Source organism: Trachypithecus francoisi, unplaced genomic scaffold (assembly GCF_009764315.1).
Source record: "Trachypithecus francoisi isolate TF-2019V2 unplaced genomic scaffold, Tfra_2.0 Lachesis_group9, whole genome shotgun sequence".
Taxonomy (NCBI): Eukaryota; Metazoa; Chordata; class Mammalia; order Primates; family Cercopithecidae; genus Trachypithecus; species Trachypithecus francoisi.
In genome coordinates this window covers 14,570,633-14,592,007 of record NW_022681474.1, presented here as the reverse complement: position 1 = coordinate 14,592,007, position 21,375 = coordinate 14,570,633, and the positions used below count along the sequence as shown (strand labels likewise).

Here is a 21,375-nt window from a genome sequence, read left to right as displayed (position 1 = left end):
TGATGTTTGAATTACTCTGAGTTTTTCCAACATGTAGGTCAAAGTTACTTCTTTAAAAGAAAATTACCTGTGAATTCTTGTGTAGTTCCCAGGGCACCGGTGAGGGCAGGGGGTTGGTCGCTGGTGACGGACCCGATTCATGAATCGCTTTGTTTTTCAAATGTCCTTCACTGGCGTTCTCACATTGTTGTCACATGGAGCTTTCATGATAAGCAGGTGAAGTTGTGACTGCTGTCTCCTGTGTCAGAAGAAAAAACTGAGTCTAAGGGATGATAGAACTCACCCGGTGGTGGAGGAAAGGCTGTGAGTCCGTCGTGCTGTAACGAATCTCTTGGTCCACACAGGCTCATGTGATCAGCCACTTCTGCATCCTCCTCAGTCACCATATGCCTGATCTCCTGGCTCTGCTCTTCTTTCTAGAGAGGTTTTATGGCCTCGGGGAGTGTCACCCGTGCAAACGAGAAGGACGCAGCTGAGAGCCTGAATGAAAAGCCGGTGCCACCTCCACGGCGCCCCCTGCTGCCTTCTCCAAGGAGGCTTTGACCACAGGAAAACATATGGAGATGGAACGAAGGAGGATTTGCTCCCAAATCCAACCTCCATTATTTCACAGCTGTCTTAAACCCTGATACATATTGAGACCTTCTCTTACTCACGTGGGTGTCTCGGAGGCCCCTGTCGAGTTCAGGAGTGAGGAGGTGCCCGCGTGCTGTCAGCCTGCAGTGAACGCTTCCCTCACTGTGTGTCAATGCCGCTGTGCAGGCGCCCTGTCTGAACACACAACACACGCAGACGTGCTCGCAGGCATGAATTCATATAGCTTCAGTTCTCACGGAAGCCAGTAGGGGTCTGTCTTCCATTATATAGATGAGGAAACTGAAATTCAGGGAGGCTGCCCGATGGCTGACGATCACACGGGGCCCCTCTTCGCAGGAGGATGCAAGCCCAACTTTGGCCTGACATCTTACCACACAGGAGAGGAGATCCACGTCAGTCACCATTGCGTCTGTTTCCTACGTTCTCTCTCCACGATGCTGCAGCGGGGTTGATAAATTCTGTGTTTACCTTCGGATCGTGCCATCTTCACAATCCCAGCTACTCTATGAGATAAGGTGGTGGGTTGTGGTTGTCTCATGCTCTTCTCTCTCGATAAAAGCCTGAGAGAGGTGGGTGTAGCAGGAGATGGTGATCTCTTGGTTTCGGGCGCGTTTTCTGTTCACCCGTGCACCTTACCTCACTTCTTCAAAGGCAGGAAGGCGTGGGGAAGAGAGGCACACGGCAGAGGGGGTGGCTGAGAGTGGGAGGGTGGGTGGAGGAGACCGACACTTCAGCTCAGAGACTGCAGGCTCTGCTCTGAAGGGGAAGCCAGACCCAACGTGAGAAGTAGGGTTCATTTCTCCTGTTTTTGTAAAATTGTGACATACAGCACCTCTTCATACACAATCCCTCCCATTCCCCATCCTGACTCTTGTCTCCATTGCTGTTATAACCACACAACACTCTGTTCATCTGTCTGCATATCTGTGTATTCATTATTTATCAACCTGTCAGTCATCCATTTATCAACCTCTCTGTATCTGTCTACGCATTCACCAATCATCTACTTACCTATCAATCATCCATTTATGTCCACCATCCATCCATCTATCATCAGGCATCTCATCCATTTACCCAATTACTCAGCCATTCTTCCACCATCCACCTCCCTACCTCTCACATTCTCCCATAAGAATATGAGGTCCACACAGGCCAGGATCTCTGTTTTGTTCATTCGTGTAGGCCAAGCACCTGAAATATTGCCTGGCTTCTATATTTTGAAGGAAGATGAGGGAGCATGACACATTTGGGGAAGAGCAAGAAGTCAGATAGGAGGGGCCAGGTTATAGCATCTTGAGCATCATGCTTGGGAATTTGGACTTCATCCTGAAGATGATGGGGAACTACTAGAAGATTTTAGGCAAAGGGCCAGTGAGGGCCAGTCAGAGTTTGAAGATCACTTTAGCAGCAGCATGGAGCCTGGGCTTGAAAGTGGGGGAGTCTAAACAACCCTGAATGCCTGAAACTGATGTGTACTTAAGAGATATCTGTTGGGGCTGGGCACTGTGGCTCATGCCTCTAATCCCAGCACTTTTGGAGACAGAGGCAGGTTGATCACCTGAAGTCAGGAGTTCGAGACCAGTCTGGCCAACATGGTGAAACCCCCATCTCTACAAAAAATACAAAATTAGCCGGGCGTGCGGTGGCTCATGCCTGTAATTCCAGCTACTCCAGATGCTGAGGCAGGAGAATCTCTTGAACCCAGGAGGCGGAGGTTGCAGTCACCCGAGATCACACCACTGCACTCTAGCCTGGGCAACAGAGTGAGACTGTGTCTCCAAAAAAAAACAAAAAACAAAACAAAACAAAAAACAAAAAAACAAACAAACAAAAAATCAGTATCAGTGAGATTTGAGAAATGCTCAAAAGATACTAGCAATAGGACCTGAAGGTTGAGTTAACAAGGAGGAACATGAGAGGAAATCGGGGTGACCTTGATGTCCGATATCATACTGAATGGGAAAAAACTGGAAGCATTCCCTTTGAAAACTGGCACAAGACAAGGATGCTCTCCCTCACCACTCCTGTTCAACATATTACTGGAAATTCTGGCCACAGCAATCAGGCAAGAGAAAGAAAGGGTATTCAAATAGGAAGAGAGGAAGTCAAATTGTTTCTGTTTACAGATGACATGATTTTATATTTAGAAAACCCCATCATCTCATCCTAAAATCTCCTTAAGCTGATAAGCAACTTCAGTAAAGTCTCAGGGTACAAAATCAATGGGCAAAAATCACAAGCATTCCTACACACCAACAACAGATAGAGAGCCAAATCATGAGTGAACTCCCATTCAGAACTGCTTCAAAGAATAAAATACCTAGGAATCCAACTTATAAGGGATGTGAAGGACTTCTTTAAGGAGAACTACAGAACCACTGCTCAAGGAAATAAGAGAGGACATAAACAATGGAAAAACATTCCATGCTCATGGATAGGAAGAATCAATATGAAAATGACCATATTGATTGCCCAAAGAAATTTATAGGTTGAATGCTATCCCCATCGAGCTACCATTGACTTTCTTCACAGAATTGGAAAAACTACTTTAAAGTTCATATGGAACCAAAAAAAAAAAAAAAAAAAAAAAAAAAGCCCACATAGCCAACGCAATCCTAAGCAAAAAGAACAAAGCTGGAGGCCTCGTGCTACCTGACTTCAAAGTATACTAACAAGGCTACAGTAACCAAAACAGCATGATACTGAAATGTCAAATGCTTTGGTACTGGTACCAAAACAGATATAGACCAATGAAAGAGAAGAGACACCTCAGAAATAACACCACACATCTACAATCATCTGATCTTTGACAAAGCTGACAAAAGCAATGGGGAAAGGATTCCCTATTCAATAAATGGTGTTGGGAAAACAGGCTAGCCATATGCAGAAACTGAAACTTGACGCCTTCTGTACACCTTATACAAAAATTAACTCAAGTTAGATTAAAGACTTAAATGTAAGACCTAAAACCATAAAAACCTTAGAAGAAAACCTAGGCAGTACCATTCAAGACAAAGGCGTGGCCAAAGACTTCATGACTAAAACACCAAAAGTAATGGCAGCAAAAGCCAAAATTGACAAATGGGATCTAATTAAACTAAAGCGCTTCTGCACAGCAAAAGAAACTACCATCAGAGTTAATAGGCAACCTACAAAACGGGAGAAAAGTTTTGCAATCCACCCATCTGAAAAAGGGCTAATATTCAGAATCTACAAATAACTTAAAATAAATTTACAAGAAGGAAACAACCCTATCAAGAAGTTGATGAAGGATATGAACAACCACTTCACAAAAGAAGACATGCGGCCAATAAACATATGAAAAAAAGCTCATCACTGGTTGTTAGAGAAATGCAAATCAAAACCACAATGAAATACCACCTCATGCCAGTTAGAATGGTGATCACTAAAAAGTCAGGAAACAACAGATGCTGAAGAGGATGTGGAGAAACACCATTGGTGGGAGTGTAAATTAGTTCAACCATTGTGGAAGACAATGTGGCAATTCCTCAAGAATCTAGAACCAGAAATACCATTTGACCCAGCAATCCCATTATTGGGTATATAACCAAAGGATTACAAATCATGCTACTATAAAGACACATGTACATGTATATTTGTTGCGGCACTGTTTACAATAGTGAAGACTTGGAACCAACCCAAATGCCCATCAATGATAGACTGGATAAAGAAAATACGGCATATATATAACACAGAATACTATGCAGCAATAAAAAAGGGTAAGTTCACGTCCTTTGCAGGGACATAGATGAAGTTAGAAGCCATCATTCACAGCCAACTAATACGAGAACAGAAAACTAAACACCACATGTTCTCATTCATAAATGGGAGTTGAACAATGAGAACACAAGGACACAGGGAGGGGAATGTCACACACTGGGGCCTGTTGGGGGCTGGGGGACTAGAGGAGGGATAGCATTAGGAGAAATGCCTAATGTAGATGACAGGTTGATGAGTGCAGCAAACCACCATGGTACATGTTTACCTATGTAACCTGCACATTCTGCACATGTACCCCAGAACTTAAAGTATAATAAAATATATAAAAATAATTTCAGTCACTGAAGCAACCACAGTAGCTCTACTGCAAGATGAGTAGTTACAGAGCTCGAGCTGCCAAGTCTCCCCAGGAGCCATAGCCCTTTCCTCGTGAATGACCAGTGTTCCTGGTCAGCTCAGGAGAAAGAAAAGCATACAAAATTCTGAAATGTGTCTGTTAGTAATGAACTAACATAAGCTCCTCTTATCTCACATCTTATTGTTAAAATCATGAGAGCATATACTATAAGAGAAAGTAAATTATATCTAAATTTAGAGAACTCACAACTAGATTCCTGTAACAGCAGGAAATAGAGAATAAGGAGCCCCTGTAATGACCCCTATACTCCTCCTGCTTTCCTGAAGGGTGGCCTCCATGACATATAAAGATTAGTGCTCTGGGTTGGCTCCATAGAAAGTGAGAGCCACCTGAGACTTCACAGGCAATACAAAGGCCATGGGGTGTGCTCCATATGCCAATCAGTCATTGATTAAAAACAAAAATGAGGTCAGGTGTGATGGCTTACGCATGTAATCCCAGCACATTGGGAGGCCAAGGCGGGCGGATCACCTGAGTTTGAGACCAACTTGACCAACATGGAGAAACTCCGTCTCTACTAACAATACAAAATTAGCCAGGCATGGTAGTGCATGCCTGTAATCCCAGCTACTCGGGAGGCTGAGGCAGGAGAATCGCTTGAACCCACGAGGCGGAGGTTGTGGTGAGCTGAGACCGCACCATCGCACTCCAGCCTGGGCAACAAGAAGCAAAACTCCATCTCAAAAACGTGTACCTAAGTTTTAAAAACTACAACAGAATACATGGAATAATAGAGTTTTCCATTATATCTCACATAAATGACACTTCAAGGACTGTCTACCCAACTGTTCATAGTCTCCTCTACACAGTAAGTGAATAGCTAAGGCAAATTCTACCACCTGTAACCTACACACAGTAAGCTTGATTCCCTAAAGAGAAGTAGCTGTGGAATTGGAGACTATCATCTGTGCAGGTGCATGAGCTGGACGTCTCAGAGTCATCCTGGGTGCAGAATCGGAGACCATCCTCTGTGCAGGTGCATAAGCTGAGCATCTCGGAGTCACCCTGGTTGCAGAACCAGAGACCATCCTCTGTGCAGGTGCACAACTAGGATGTCAAGGTCACCCTGATTTCCTCTCATGTTCCTCCTTGTTACTGGATGATTGACAGGTAGATAAATAACGAATACACAGATATGCAGACAGATGCATATGAGACACCCCTCAGGCAGGGACTCACTGTTCCTAATTTGCACCCAAGGAAATGGGAGCACATAGGTTAAGTAATTGGCACATAGGTTAAGTAATTGGCCCAGTGTGCATCCAACACTGCCCCCTTCCTCTCACCTGGGCCTCAGACTGGCCAGGACTCCCTGTGACCCGCTGGCGTTGGCTCTTATGGGAGATGGGTCCGTCCTGTCCCTTGTGCCCTGTGGTCAGATGTCTCCCCTCACCTGTGGGATTTGGGCCACTGGCTAGTGGACATGTGGCCTTTTAAGTTGGATGTCGTAAAAGAAGACCTCCCCAGTAGCTGTGTGGGGTGTTTTCTCTGCAGCAGGGCACTAGCAAAGCACTTGGCTGTGCTGACGACGCAGGAGGAGCATCGAGAGGAACCAGGGGGCCATTGTGGCATGGGTTGCCTCCTTTTCCCCTCTAGGTGTCATGTTGGGAAAGGTCTTTCCACAAAGTGCTGTCCATTTAATCGCTATTTTAGGTGTTCGTGGTTGGATGCTGCTTTCTGCCTTGGATATTTTGAGTTGGATTGGGAGTATTAAACACAGCAACAATTTAGCACATGGAGGTAGACTCTGACTCAAACACTTCACTCAGTGTTGCAGGAAATGCTTTCAGCCATAATTACACTGCGTGCTTCAGAAGCTGATCTTCACACCTGGATAGGTTGTCCTTTCTCCACGTGTTCACTGTGTTTTGATGACGGGGTTAGCATGCTCTAAGGGTCTGTGTTGAGAAGACCCCATTACACAATGTGGCGAGGCTATCCTGTTATTGTTACTCATCTTAACATTGTTCAGTGTAGAGTCTGACGGAATCTTCAGGGGTGCTGTTTATAGATGTTTTGAAGTGTCTCTGTGCCACTGATTTCAGGTTAAAATAGAATGTGGACATCTTTTTACAATAGTTTTTAATTACTCTGCTAGTTTGTGTTGTTGTCTCTTGCTGTGCAGTCCACAATCTGACTTCTTTGTGGTCCCCATGTTTCCCTCCTGCTCATGTTACCCCATCCTGTGGGTCAGCTGTGAGGAAACCACTCTCCATCCTCATCTGGAGTGGCCTCGAGCTGCGTGTGGTGGTCTCCTCATGGGCTAAAATGTTCTGTTACTGTTTTCTCTGTTGACCAAATTTAGCAGACTTGTGTATGGTGCAAACACTTTTAAAAATGTCTTTTGCCTTTATGAAAAAAACACCTGCATTGCTTTAAGGTGAACCTTTCCTGTGTCTCCATCCTTCCCCAAATGATTGCTCTGTGTTAGAAACTGGGTGGTGTGTGTGCTTCATGGCCTCATTCCATCAAGCACTCTAACCTCTGATTGCAAAAGTGACTACATTCAAGGCAAAAACTTTGCAAATGTTGAAAAGAATGAACAAAAAACACTATATTGTCCTCTTGTCATCCTGAAATGTCTACTCTTAATATTTTGATGTAGTTCTTTCAATTCTTTTTAAGTAAAGTTGCTTCTAACACAAGCACTTTAATTATATTGATCAAACTATATTCAAGAAATAAGGAGAAAGTAAAAAGAATATCCAGTTTGGGGCAAAAAGGAAGACGACATAGAAAGAGGCTGTAAAACTCCCTGCAACTTGAAAAGCTGGATTGTGGTGGTTGTGGTTTTGTTTTTACCACGAGAGACCACATGATTCTTCTGGGCACTGAAGGGCAATAGGATAATACTCTCTGTGTGTTCTGGTGGCCGTATAAACCAAGTCACATGTCCTCTTTCGAAGCAGAGAAAGCATGAGTTTTGAGGCAGTGGTTTGGTAACTTTTTGAAAATCTGTTTGTAGGACTGCATTGCAGAGATTAGGTCAATCTGAATTAGAATCAAATGATCTGTTCAGGCCACGGGAGCTTTCTACATCAGGTGTACGCCTGTTCTGGATGTGGTGTAGAAGGAACAGGACTGGGAGGGTTTCTTGCTTCCCAGTCATAGAAATGCCTGCAATTATCACTGTTTGTTGTCTCTCGGGAAGCTATTTCGGGAAGGAAGTGTACGTTCCAAGGCTGCTGGTTGGCCTGTCATCACCCTGGGGGTCTTGGTGTGGGTCACAGGAGCTGTGGCCGCTCACGCGTGGAGCTCTGTCTCTCTCGCTGCCGCTGGTAGACAGCCGCTCACCAACACAGTGTGTGTCCCAGTGGCCTTTGAGAAGAATTCTCTGCATCATTTTTATACAAGGTCCTTTTTCTTTTTCAGTGTCAATGTTGTGTCTTCCAGCCAAGTGATATGTTCTTGCAGAAACAGGAAGTGTGGCCCGAGTGAGAAGTGAGGGAATTGATCCATAACTGCTATCAGTTTTTATACAGTTGAGCCATTGTAATTTATGCATAAACATGTTAATCTGTAGCAGTGAGTCACAGTGCCAGACCCTCACAAATGCCAAATGTCTACATGGGACCTCTCTTCTGTCGGGTCCACATCACAAGAAGAAAAGTCGCTCAAATGCAGCATGGAGTGGACGTGAATCTTTCCGAAACATCCGTGAATCAGAGCGACTGCTTTCCCATTTGCCGGACTCCCCATTTGAGGTTGTGAGATTCCCGTTCTGAGGCTCCCTCAATTTTCCAACACCATTTCACTCCTTCCTGGACATAACAGACTCACAATGATACCTTGTTCTCAGATTGTCTAATTAGAAAAATCACATATTTCACAAGAATAGTCCGGCTTACTCACTCCTTAGCCTGGGGTAAGCCACATACCACTTTTCTCTTTAAAATACTCACCTTTCAGGACTCTTGATAAATTATTTAAGAGTAGGAAGGTACCGTGACTTTGGCCACAAGCAGTATTATGTATAATGTGCAAGTGAGTACCTTGAGAGCCATGGTTGCTAAAAGCAAATTTTCTCAGAAGAGAAAAATGTAAGCAGTTCTTTACATGATCATTAATTGTGTTTTGCCTAAATAACATCTTGCCTTTGTACAGGGAGGTGAAGAAGTCAACTTTTGTTACACAAGACGAGCTTGAAAGTCCTTTAAGTGGTACAGGATATCGCTGAGTATCGACGGGGGTGAGTGGGTCCTCCTGCCCCACTGTGTGATCCTGAATATCGACAGGGGTGAGTGGGTCCTGCTGCCCCACTGTGTGTGACAAGCCCTTTGTTTCTGGCCTGGAAATGTCCTGGCTCTGTCAGCGCATTGGGCTGGTGCTGGCTCCCTTGTTAGTTTGCCTGTGAGGCAAAATCTCACGCCTTTCACTCTTGTTGGCATACAGATGCCGAAGCTTTTAACAAATTCTTACTAAATCAAACCCAGAAATATGGAAAAGGGAGAAGAATATCATGACCGCTTAGAGTTTGTTCTCATGATGTGTAGTTTTGCGTTGCACACTTGGCTCATCATTCAAAAATCAATGTAATTCACCACATTAACAAAAAAAAAGCAGAAAACCCATTTTATCCTCTCAGTAGACACTGAAAAACATCTGTTGAAATTTAATAGTCCTTATGCGAATTTTCTATCACATCAGCAGCAGAAGGGAACTTTCTCCGTTTGATAAAGGTCATTCCTGAAAAACAAGAGCTGACCCCCCTCCTCGGTGGTGGCAGCAGCCGGGGCGCTCTGCCCACAGTCGGGGTGTCAGGAGCATGGCCATTCTCTGTGGTTCAGGTTCACATGAACTGGGGTCCTCGTCCTTGAAGTGAGTCAGGAGAACTAAAAGGTGTAAAGACTTGGAAGGGGTGATATACATGATTTACAGAAGACACAGGGCCTTATTTAGAACATTTTAGGAAATGTACAACCAACCAGAAATGGTGTGAATTTTGCAAGCATGCAAGATAGACTCTTCGCAACAGATGTATACAGATGCCCAGTGGCCTGTGAAAGGTGCTCGCCAGGAAGTCATTGGGTAAGTGCAACTTAAACCCATGAGGTTCCCCTTCACAAGAGTGGAGAGGGAGGACAGTAGCAGGTGCTGGTGAAGATATGACAGGCTGGATCTCAGACTGATGGAGACTTAAAACGGCACAGCCGCTTTTGCAAACAGTGTGGCAGTTTTTTTTTAATGTGTACACTTACCATATGGCCCAGCAGGTACGCTGTAGACGTTCACCAAGGAAAGATGAAAATGTGTGTCCTTGTAAAAGAATGCACATTATCTCCAGAGTAAATTGTCATAGCCAAAAACTAGAAACAACATAAATTTCTCTCATCTGGAGAAACATGAGCAAATTTGGATATATTCATACATTGTCCTAGTTCCCATCAGGAAAAACGTACAAAATACTGAAACCAAAACAGGCAACGGGGATGAGTTCCAGCAGCCTTGAATTGAGCAGAGTGAGCATCATGCCATGGAGTCCATGTGACGATGGAGAATCTATGCGAGTCTCGGGTGACGGGAGAGCGCCAAGAACACTCCTCGTGAATGAACGGTGGCTGTCTCTTGAGGGCCGGGAATGACTGGGAGGGGACATGTGGGAACATTGAGGCAAAAGGTTTGATTAGGGTAATAGATTTCAATTTATCGAAATGCACCAAGTGTACTTAAGATCTGAACATTTCACTGTGTATACTTTGTACTCCCTCCCTTCCAAAAAAAAAATGAAAAAATAATTACAAATGAACACTGAACTCGATAGATTTTTCACAGTGGTATTAGATAGCAATTCTGAAAGCATTGTTGTATCTCCAGGCTTAAGCAAATAAGCTTAATAAATTAGTGAATATATTGAGTGTTACAGGAGCCAGGTTTCTTTCTTGGCAAGAGAGGTAGAAATAAGAAAAGGCCAAAGCCTGGAATGGATCATGTGGGACTGGGTTGCAGCAGGAGGTACCAGTATAAGCTGGTGGCTCCCGACAGATGTAGACAGGGACAGAAGTGCCTGTGGATGGGTGTGGGTGTACATGCGTGTACACGCGTGTTGTGTGTTCTGCTTGCCGGCAATGCCCAGCAACACCCGGTGCCTAGTCTTAGTTTCTAAACACCATTCTTCACTAGAAGGAGCCCTGGTCCAAGGGCTGGGGAATCCGGTGTCAAATCTGGAACCAGTTGAGCAACAAAACAAACCATTATAACTATGAATTATAACCCACCAAGCCAGACTCCATGAGTACATATTGACATATGTAAATGAATGATGAAAGATAATTATTTTTCAGTGAATATGGAAGATCTAATGATTTAGAAGGAATGACAGGAAATCAGTGGATGCTAAAACTAGTAGTGAAGAATTGATGGAAAACAGAATATGCACATAGTGTCATGGTCTCTCCTCCCAAATCTTAATTTCAACGCGAGAAGTAGCATCTTTGCTTTGGAGGAACTTAAGCACCACCTTCACTGAGTTGCCAATGTTAACATCGTCACACAGGACAGACTTCTGCGGTTCCCTGCTAAAATGCATACTCGAGTCTAGTCCGGAAGATACCAAAATAAAGGACAAGCTGTAAAACAACTGACCCGTATTCTTTAACATTTTCAATTTCAAGAAACACAAAAGCTGAGAAACTTGGATTCTATAAGGGTAAAAATCACATGACAAATCAATTCATGATCCTGGATTGGATCGTAAAATACGAAGACAAAGTAAGAAAATTATGGAGACAGTTGACACCATTTGAACGTAATCTTTGTATATGACAGTTTAATTTCCCGATCTTGAGGAAAGTGAATGTGAGAGAATATCCTTGTGTTTAGGAAATACATTGAAACATTTAAGTATGGAGGACATAGTATCTGAAATTTATTTTCATTTGACTTAGAAAATTCATGGGGAAGAGGGGAAAGCAGTGATGTAAGACAGGAGCAGTTGGGCCTAAGTTGAGCCTGGTAAGTTATGTGGGAATTCGCTATGCTGGTCTTGCAGATTTTCTGTGTATTTGAAATTACATCCAAAAAGTTTAAAATGGAGAATATGCAAAACAAAAAGTAATTTGTGGAAGTGAGTGGACCGTCACCTCAATGATCCCTTCAGTTTTCGTCCATGAGCCAAGTCAGTCACATAGTGGTTTTTGACCTGGGAATTAGAAATAGTGGCCAGAAGACCAGGCTTTTTAGTTAGGGACAGAAGTATGCACAAAGGCTGACCAAGACCAAGCAGTGCGATGAGCTGCTTGCAGGCGTGATGTGGCAGGTCTTGGTCCTGTCTCAGGTGGCAGTGTGGGGGGTTTAAGCCGGAAAGCCACGTCCGATTCCCTTCAGTGGGATCATTCTCGCAGCTTCAGAGAAAACTGCCCCGTCCTGGGGACCCTCTTCCCCAACCCGTCTTCACTCACGCTGGCCATTTTTGGTGGTGGTGTTTTTATTCTGCTAACACCGTTGTCACTCACAGTTTAGGGCCTTTGAACGGGTTTTTGCCTGTGTCTCAAAGATTCTTGCCTTGACAGCCGGTATGGTTCATTCCTGTTGTTCTGATTTTGTGTTAAGAGGGTTCTTCCCTGGCTTCACAGTTTGGAGTTGCCGCTGCATCTGTCTCTGCTTTAATTCTCTACCCCGTCTATCACCTGTCTCATCCCTTAAGAAGTGGCCCGCGTGAGATGCCATGAGACTGTCAGCGTCCCCAGCCTGTAGACTTACAGAGGAGGCATTCGGTGAATGTGTGGAATTAATGTAATGGGTTAATAGCCACAAAATGTGTTAATGGTTGTGTTAGTCCATTTTCATGCTGCTGATAAAGACATACCCGAGACTGGGAAGAAAAAGAGATTTAGTTGGCCTTGCAGTTCCGTATGGCTGGGGAGGCCTCAGAATCATGGCGGGAGGCGAAAGGCACTTACATGTCAGCAGGAAGAGAAAACGAGGTGGAAGCAAAAGCGGAAACCCCTGATAAACCATCAGATCTCATGAGACTTATTCACTATCATGAAAATAGCACAGGAAAGACGGGCCCCAGTGATTCAGTGACCTCTCCCTAAGTCCCTGCCACAACACATGGGGATTCTGGGATGTACAATTCCAGTGGAGATTCGGGTGGGGACACAGCCAAACCATATCCATAGCCAACACAGTCCTGGCCCATGGCTGGTGTTGAGCTGAGCTGCGACCGTGGCTGTGGGAGTTGAGGCGCGAGGCGTGCACACGCCTCTCAGCGGTACAGTTGAAAGGATTTGGAGGCTCAAATGTGTGATGTACAAAGAATCTCCAAAGATCAAGGTTCATTCACCCTAAAAAGAAAAATCTCAGCACAGTTTACAGCCAGTGTTTGCTTGTGGATATGGATTCTGCAGTAATAAAATGAATAATTAAAAGTCTGTGAATAAATTGTAATGTCTTGACTGGAATTGTAAACACTGATTTTCTTTCCTCGCCCACCATCTGTTGGTGAGTTTCAGAAGGTGGATGAACCGTGCTGCAGGGACAGAGAGGAGGGTGCAGCTTGGCCTCTGGGACCTCAGCTGAGCACTGAGTGACTGAGCTCTCTCCGTTTCAGATGTCCACACGGAAGCTGTCCAGGCGGCTCTGGCCAAACATAAAGAGCGGAAGATGGCGGTGCCTATGCCTTCCAAACGCAGGTCCCTGGTCGTGCAGACCTCCATGGACGCCTACACCCCTCCAGGTAAGGGACATGCTCCCCGACACCGCCTCCTGAACGTGCCGCGCCTCAGAATTGACCACTAGCCCAGCAGTCGGGTTTTTGCCTTCAAAATAATAGTGCAAAAATGCAGATTTTGTGAACCAGAAGTCCAAAAACAGTGTATGAGTTAAATGTGGAAGGAAAAGTAACATCATTATGTATCTGTATAAATACACATTTTTAACTTTTCATCAAGACTCATACATGTGATACATACCAGTAAAATCTCACACAATTTTCTTCATTTAATTCTTTGTAGGGAATAGGAAAGAGTTTGTAGCCCTCTGCGTGGAATTGGACTTTTCTTATTAGGCTGATGCATGCGTGTTCTCAAATCTTCAGATAAGTGTGCTGTATTGTTGGATTATTTTAGAACAAGCAAATTGGACAGTTTAGGCAGTTACCCGAATCAGGTCATAAACTTTGCCTGCAAGGTGCCAGATAGTATTTTAGTTCCTGCAAGCCATAAGGTGTCTCACAACCACTCAACTCTGCCCTCAGCCGTGGGTGATAGCAAGTGTGTATGGCTGTGTACCAATAAAACTTTATTTACAAGAACAGTGGACCAGATTTGGTGCACAGACCTGCCAACCCCTGATCTAAATTACTGAAGGTAATAGCCAGTTTATATTTCTGTTTTATAATACTGCTTTTATTTAATCTTGAGTTTTGCATAACTACCTAAATTCTCTATTTTCTCTGCCCAAATAATTATAAACTACATTTCATGATCTTCACACCCAAGTAAAGCAGAAAGTTTAGTTATCCAGATACCTGTTAGAAACTCGGATTGAACCTATGTTACTTGGTGTTTAGTTTCTGTGATTTTGATTCCAACATTATTCGTGTTGTTGTTGCAAGCTTGTCTTCTCAAAGGACCTGAATCACCTTACATCCCACGTTGAAGCTACATGTCACTTTAAATTACACCATGTTTTTCCTCCACTACAAGAGAAACTTAAGGTACAATATGAATAGTTGAAAATGTACATTTTTGGGAGTATTTTTACTTTTGAAGTTTAGCTTAGTCTTGGCAAGCAGTGAGACAGAAGGACGTGCTTCAAATCAGAGCTGAGGTCAAGCGTATGCCCACATTATTCCAAGCAGCTCCTGAGTTTCACCTTTATGTACCTTTACAGGTGAAGGTACTGAAATTTATAGGACAGAACTTAAAGAGTGCATCATTTTGGTTTTCGTTGCTTTTTGTTTTAAGATAAGGTCTTGCTCTGTCACCAAGGTTGGAATTCAGCATCATGATCACAGCTCTTGGCTCACTGCAGCTGTGACCACCTGGGCTCAAGTGGTCCTCCCACTTCAGCCTCAAGCAGCTGGGACCACAGGTGCACACCCAGCTAATTAAGTTTTTGTAGAGATTATGTTGTTTTTGTTTTTCATTTACATATAACGTGTTCTTCATCTAAAGAACGCAGTGCCAGCAGGCAGGGGAGTGAACGCTGTGCTAGCAAGGTTGTTGGCAAGGGGGCCCTTTCTGCCAATGTGCTCCCTTGGGCTCCTCCCTTTCTTTATTTTAATATTAAGCCACAGCACATAATTAAGGGCTGGGCACGGTAGCTCATGCTTATAACTCCAGCACTTTGGGAGTCCAGGGCAGGTGTATGGCTTGAGCCCAAGGGTTCAAGGCCAGCCTGGAAAACATGGCAAAATGTACAGAAATGCCTTGTGTACATTTTGTCTCCACCAAAAGTACAAAAAGTTAGCTGGGCCTGGTGGTGTACACCTGTAGTCCCAGCTACTTGGGAGGCTGAGGTGAGAGAATGACTTGAGCCCAGGAGGCAGAGGTTGCTGTCAGCTGAGATGGCACCACTGCACTCCAGCCTGGGCAACAGAGCAAGACCCCCATCTCAATTTTAAAAAATAATGATAATAAATAGAGACTCTTTAAAAATGATTAGGCCAGGCATGGTGGCTCATGCCTCTAACCTCAGCACTTTGGGAAGCCAAGGCAGGCAGATTGCTTGAGTCCCGGTGTTTGAGACTAGCCTGGGCAACATTCCAAACCCCATCCCTACAGAAAATACAGAAATCAGCCAGGCATGGTGGTGTGTGCCTGTGGTCCCAGCTGCTCAGGAGGCTGGGGTGGGAGGATCACTTGGGCCCAGGGAGGTTGAGGCTGTAGTGAGCCATGATTGTGCCACTGCACTCCAGCCTGGACAACAGAGCAAGACCCTATCTCAAAAAATAATATGCTTAATCCTGTTTGTTTAGTTTATGATTATAATTTGCCAAAACTTATAATGTGGTAAAAAATTGTATGTGTTCTTTGTGTAACTAACAACATGGACGTAAAAGGATAACCCACTTGAAATATTTTAAACCACATTTTTGGCACTAACCAGTATTTAAGGCAACAGGCATTTTTCTTGACTACTTTTCTTTTTTTTTTTTTTTTTTTTTTTTTTTGTTGAGACGGAGTCTCGCTCTGTCGCCCAGGCTGGAGTGCAGTGGCCGGATCTCAGCTCACTGCAAGCTCCGCCTCCCGGGTTTACGCCATTCTCTCGCCTCAGCCTCCCCAGTAGCTGGGATTACAGGCGCCCGCCATCTCGCCCGGCTAATTTTTTGTATTTTTTTTTTTAGTAGAGACGGGGTTTCACCGTGTTAGCCAGGATGGTCTCGATCTCCTGACCTCGTGATCCGCCCGTCTCGGCCTCCCAAAGTGCTGGGATTACAGGGTTGAGCCACCGCGCCCGGCCTTGACTACTTTTCATAAGAGAAATGATGACTTTGAAATGGAAGCAGCAGTGCGGTTATTTGCTTATTTCTCGTATTGAATCCAACTGCTGAGAAATGTTACTGGGTCATGCGTGACGAATAACCTCATTGTACAGATGTCTGCAAAATATAAAAGAATATTATTAGAAATGTTATTTTTGTGAAATATTTGGATTTGACTAGCATTTTTATATAAACCATAAAACATCCTTTGTAAATTTTCATCAGGAGTTCTCATGATAGCACATAGGGCAGTTTTGTACAATCATAAATGTCAACATCATAAAAATTTTTTACTCCCAGCCTATTTTGTGCTTAGCGGTAGTTTGCATGTTTATTACCGTACTTACTTGAACAAAGTCTTAGCTGCATTTTCTTACCTATTTTTCTTGGTTGTTGGTAACAGTGGTTAGTTATTACTCAGTTTCATTGCCCTTCAGAGAATGTTCTTGAAGTTTATCTTCTATGAAATGACTGGCTGCTGACCTGGATCATAGTTCCTGGAGAAACTCTTATTAGGATTGTTGCACCGCTAATAGTCTATAGGTGAAGCTTTCCTTTAGTTTTCAAATGTAAAGATATAAGAATAATTTGCCAAAACTACTTCTAGCCATGATGAGAGAACATGGACCCAAATCACACATCTGCCGTAAACAACTGTAAAACTGCACAAAACGAATGAGATGGCTGTTTTTAGTCTGTGAGCACAGCTGTGCCAGCCAGAACCTGAGGGCAGGAGAATGAATGAGACGCACCCACAGTACACTTGCCCTCTGCCTGGACAACACCTGCAGACCATGGCACCGAGAGCTCAGGTGTGGGCAGAGCATATCATCCTACCACGTCCAGAAGGCGGAGATCAGACCGAGCTCAGGTGTGAGCAGAGCATGGCCACCCTACCACGTCCAGGAGGTGGAGATTGGAGAGAGCTCAGGTATGTGCGGAGCAAATCACCCTGCCACGTCCAGGAGAGGGAGATCGGAGAGAGCTCAGGTGTGGGAGGAACATTGCCACCCCACCGCGTCCAGGAGGCGGAGATCGGAGTGGGTGCAGGATGAGAGTTCTCCACAGATCCACACCAGCAGCGAATCAATCCAAGCCTGCCCATGTCACGATGACCCAGCATTGCCTGTGCTGCCTGCTAAAACAAGAGCTGGAAAGCTTCAGAGGAAGGTTAGGGATCCTGAGTGTGCTCAACATGTTACCTACAATGTGTAATACTCAGCAAATAATGACTGCATACACAGAGAAACAGGAGGTAGAATCTGTGCTCAAGAAAAAGGCAGTAAAAAGTGCACACACATGCAGGATGGTCTCTGTCACTCACCACATGTGGCGGCTGAGCACATGAAGTGCGCCTGGTCTGAAGTAGATTTGCTACGTGAGAGATATGCCAGTTAATATAAAAAATAGAAAATATTTTATTTGTTTTTTTTGTTTGTTTTTCAGATGGAATCTTGCTCTGTCCCCCAGGCTGGAGTGCAGTGGTGCAATCCCTGCTCACTGCAAGCTCCACCTCCCGGGTTCCCGCCATTCTCCTGCCTCAGCCTCCCAAGTAGCTGGGACTACAGGCGCCCACCACCACGCCTGGCTAATTTTTTGTATTTTTAGTAGAGACAGGGTTTCACTGTGTTAGCCAGGATGGTCTCGATCTCCTGACCTCGTGATCCACCCGCCTCGGCCTCCCAAAGTGCTGGGATTACAGATGTGAGCCACTGCACCCAGCCTATTTGTGTTTCTTATTGAAGTATAGTATGAGCATTTTGAGTTAAAAATATACCAGCAAAATTAATTGTACCTATTATATATTTATATGAGGCTACAAGGAAGGTTTAAAGTTCTATAGCAGGGCTCTCATAATTCTGTTGGAAAGTGCCAGTCTAGATGTCTGATACAGCAGAAGACCGAGTTTTTAAATCTACAATTATAAATATTTAGGGAATCAAATTAAAATGTGTCAAAGAACGAAAATATTTTAATTATTGAGCCAGAGGAAGGGAAGACACTTTTTACTTTAATGGAGTTGGGGAATTTCAAGTTCCGTACATGATAATCTTGAGAATTGTCAATCCCTCCTCACAGGTAAAAAGCTGAGCAAACTGAAAAATCAGCAGCTTTTCTTAAACCTGCAAGAGACGTGAGGTCACAGGCAAGCCACTGTCCCCAGATTGGCTGGACAGGTAAAGTGGAGAATCACCGTACACTGGAGCACAATGCTCCAAGGAACCCACGCTGGGATTGGAATACCTGAACTGGAATTGACAAATTGCTGCAGTGAGGTGTGGCCACATCTGAGAGTTAAAACCTCCAGGAGGCCTGTGCATATGGGTCTCATGCTTTTGTGAGTTGTACCATCAGAAGCTCAACCAGGTTCTCAAAGTAGATATCAGAGAAAAATCCCCTCATACTTACTATAGGGGAAAGAGAATAGGAATCATTTTTAAATATGCAGGTGCACTCTTAACTAGGTCTACCTTCCAGAGAAGCTGGCTAACTAGAGACTAACCTGGTGGGATTTTTCAGAGCCTTCTGACCTGGGGGAAAGGAAATACCCAACTCCAACCTCCAGAACTGAAAAGCAAAAAAGAACAGAGTATCCAAGCACTATGGGACGTCTGCAGAGGCATAAAATATGCATAACAGTAATACAAGGGGGATGAAAGAGGAACAGAAGAAGTATTTGTAACAGTAATAGCTGAATTTCCTCAGATTAATCTCAGACACCAAACCATAGATCCAGGAAGCTCAAGAAACACCAAGAAGGATAAATGTAAAAACAACAATGACAAAAACAAAAATAAACTAGGGCATATAATCTTCAAACTATGGTGAATCAAAGATTAAAAAACAACAAAGAAACCAGAGTACTCTCCTTCCCTATGGAGGATCAAAGATAAGAATTATATTCAACTTCCCCTCAAAAACCATGAAAGCAAGAAGTGGAGTGAAATATTTAAACTATTGAGAGGAAAAAAATTCCATTAACCTAGAAGTGTATACTCTGTGAAATTATCTTCTAAAAGTGAAGGAAAAGTAAAGACCTTCTCAGACAAAAATTGCAAAATTTGTTGCTGGTAGACCTGCCTTGTAAAAAATGTTCAAAGTTCTTTAGAGAAAATAGTAGAGGTCAGTAACTCAGCTGTGCATAAAGAAAGGAAGAGCACAGTCTGTTTACAGGGGCTCACACCTGTCATCCTAACACTCTAGGAGGCCAAGATGGGAGAACTGCTGGAGGCCGTTAGTTGAGACCAGCCTGGGTAACGTAGTGAGACTCTGTCTCATTAAAAAAAAAAAAAAAAAAAAACCAACCTGGTGGCCGACTCCTATAGTGCCAGCTACTTTGAGAGTCTGAGACGGGTCACTTGAGCCCAGGAATCCCATTCAAGGCTGCAGTGAGCTATAATGATGCCACTCCACTCCGGCCTGGGCAACAGAGCAAGACCTTGTCTGTTTAAAAAACAAATAGAAAAACAGAAGGCATCAAAGAAGAAACAGTGAAGGTAGAAGAAAAACTTTCGTTTTTCTTAATAGATCTAACATAACAGTTCATTTATAATAGCGATAGTATATTTGATTATATGCTTATGTATATGTCATATACACACACTTAAATATAAGTGAAATGAATGACAGCAGTGATACGCAAGGGATGGGAGGGAGTAATTAGGAATTAGGATTATTTTGTTGTTATAGTGTGCTTGCATTATCAAGAAACCAGTGTAGTGTCATTGGAAAGTGGACTTGGGTTACTTGTAAATTTATATTGCAAATTCCAAGGCAGCCACTTAAAAAAAAAAAAAAAACCGATATGCTAAGAAAGGGAAGGAAAGAAATAATAGAAAATGCTCAATTAAGACCACAAGAAAAAAAAAAAGCGTGAAAGACAAAAAGAACAAGAGCAACAAATAGAAAATAGTAACAAATATGGTAGATGTTAATTCAACTGTGTATCATTACTTTCAATGTCAGTCCAAATGCACCCAACTATATATTGTCTATAAGAAATCCACTTTAGATATAAAGACATATATATGGATCAATCAACAGTAGAGGGATGGAAAAAGATAGAAATGTTAACACTAATTTTTTTTTGTGCAATGGCCCGATCTCATCTCACTGCAACCTCCGCCTCCCAGGTTCAAGCGATTCTCCTGCCTCAGCCTCCCGAGTAGCTGGGATTACAGGCATTTGTCATCATGCCCAGGTAATTTATTATTTTTTTTCTATTTTTGTACAGATGAGGTTTCACCATGTTGGCCAGGCCAGTCTTGAACTCCTGACCTCAGGTGATCATCCTGCCTCGGCCTCCTAAAGTGCTGGAATTACAGGCATGAGCCACTGTACCTGGCCAACACTAACTTTGAAAAATGGAAGTGGTGATATTAATTTCAGACAGAGTAGGCTTTTTACATCAAGGAAAGTTACCAGAGATGACTATTACATAATAAAGGGGTCAATTCTCCAAGAAAATGTAACAATCCTTAAATGTATTTTTGCTAACAAAGCATCAGAATGCCAAAGCAAAAACTGATAAACTTCAAGGAGAAATAATTAACCCACTATTATAGCTGGAGACTTTAACACCCCTTTATCAGAAATGGACCAATTCAGTAGCCAGAAAATCAGGAAGGACAAAATTGAAATCAACATCCTCAGTCAACTGTATGTAACTGACGTTTATAGACTATTTCCTCCAACAACAGCAGAATACAGAACGTTCACCAAAATACCACGTTTTGGTCCATAAAACACACCTTAACAAATTTAAAACAATAGGAATCAAACAAGTATGTTCTCAACCACAGTAAAGTAGAAATCAATAATAGATGACTGGAAAATATATTAGGATATTAAACAATACACTTATAAATAATAAATTGTTCAAGGAAGACATCTGAAGATTTCTTTGAAATTTTGAAGTGAATGAAAATGAAAACTTGTTAAAATTTGTGAGATGCAATGAGAGTAATGTTTATAGGGAAATTTATAGATTTAAATGCATCTGTTAAAAAAAAATCTAAAATCAATAAGCTTCCACCTTCGAAAACTAGAAAAAGAACATCAAATTCTAAGCAGGAGACAAAGAGCAGAAATCAATACATTGAAAACAGAAAGTCAGTAGAGAAAATCAATGAAACCAAAAGCTGGTTCTTTGAGAGAAAATCTATAAGCCTCTAACAAGAAAAAGAAATAC

The 21,375-nt window shown here is 43.2% G+C and overlaps 1 protein-coding gene across 2 annotated transcripts in view; it reads left to right on the top strand.

Annotated features, from left to right (window-relative positions):
* The first annotated feature begins 13,271 nt into the window (after positions 1-13,271).
* The window catches only part of DIP2C (disco interacting protein 2 homolog C), a 153,322-nt gene continuing 145,218 nt past the window's right edge, over positions 13,272-21,375 (top strand). For both annotated transcript variants that reach the window (XM_033209870.1, XM_033209869.1), the window contains exon 1: positions 13,272-13,433. In XM_033209870.1, coding sequence (XP_033065761.1) covers positions 13,361-13,433 — 73 coding nt within the window. In that variant the 5' untranslated portion in view covers positions 13,272-13,360. The remainder of the gene's footprint in view (positions 13,434-21,375) is intronic.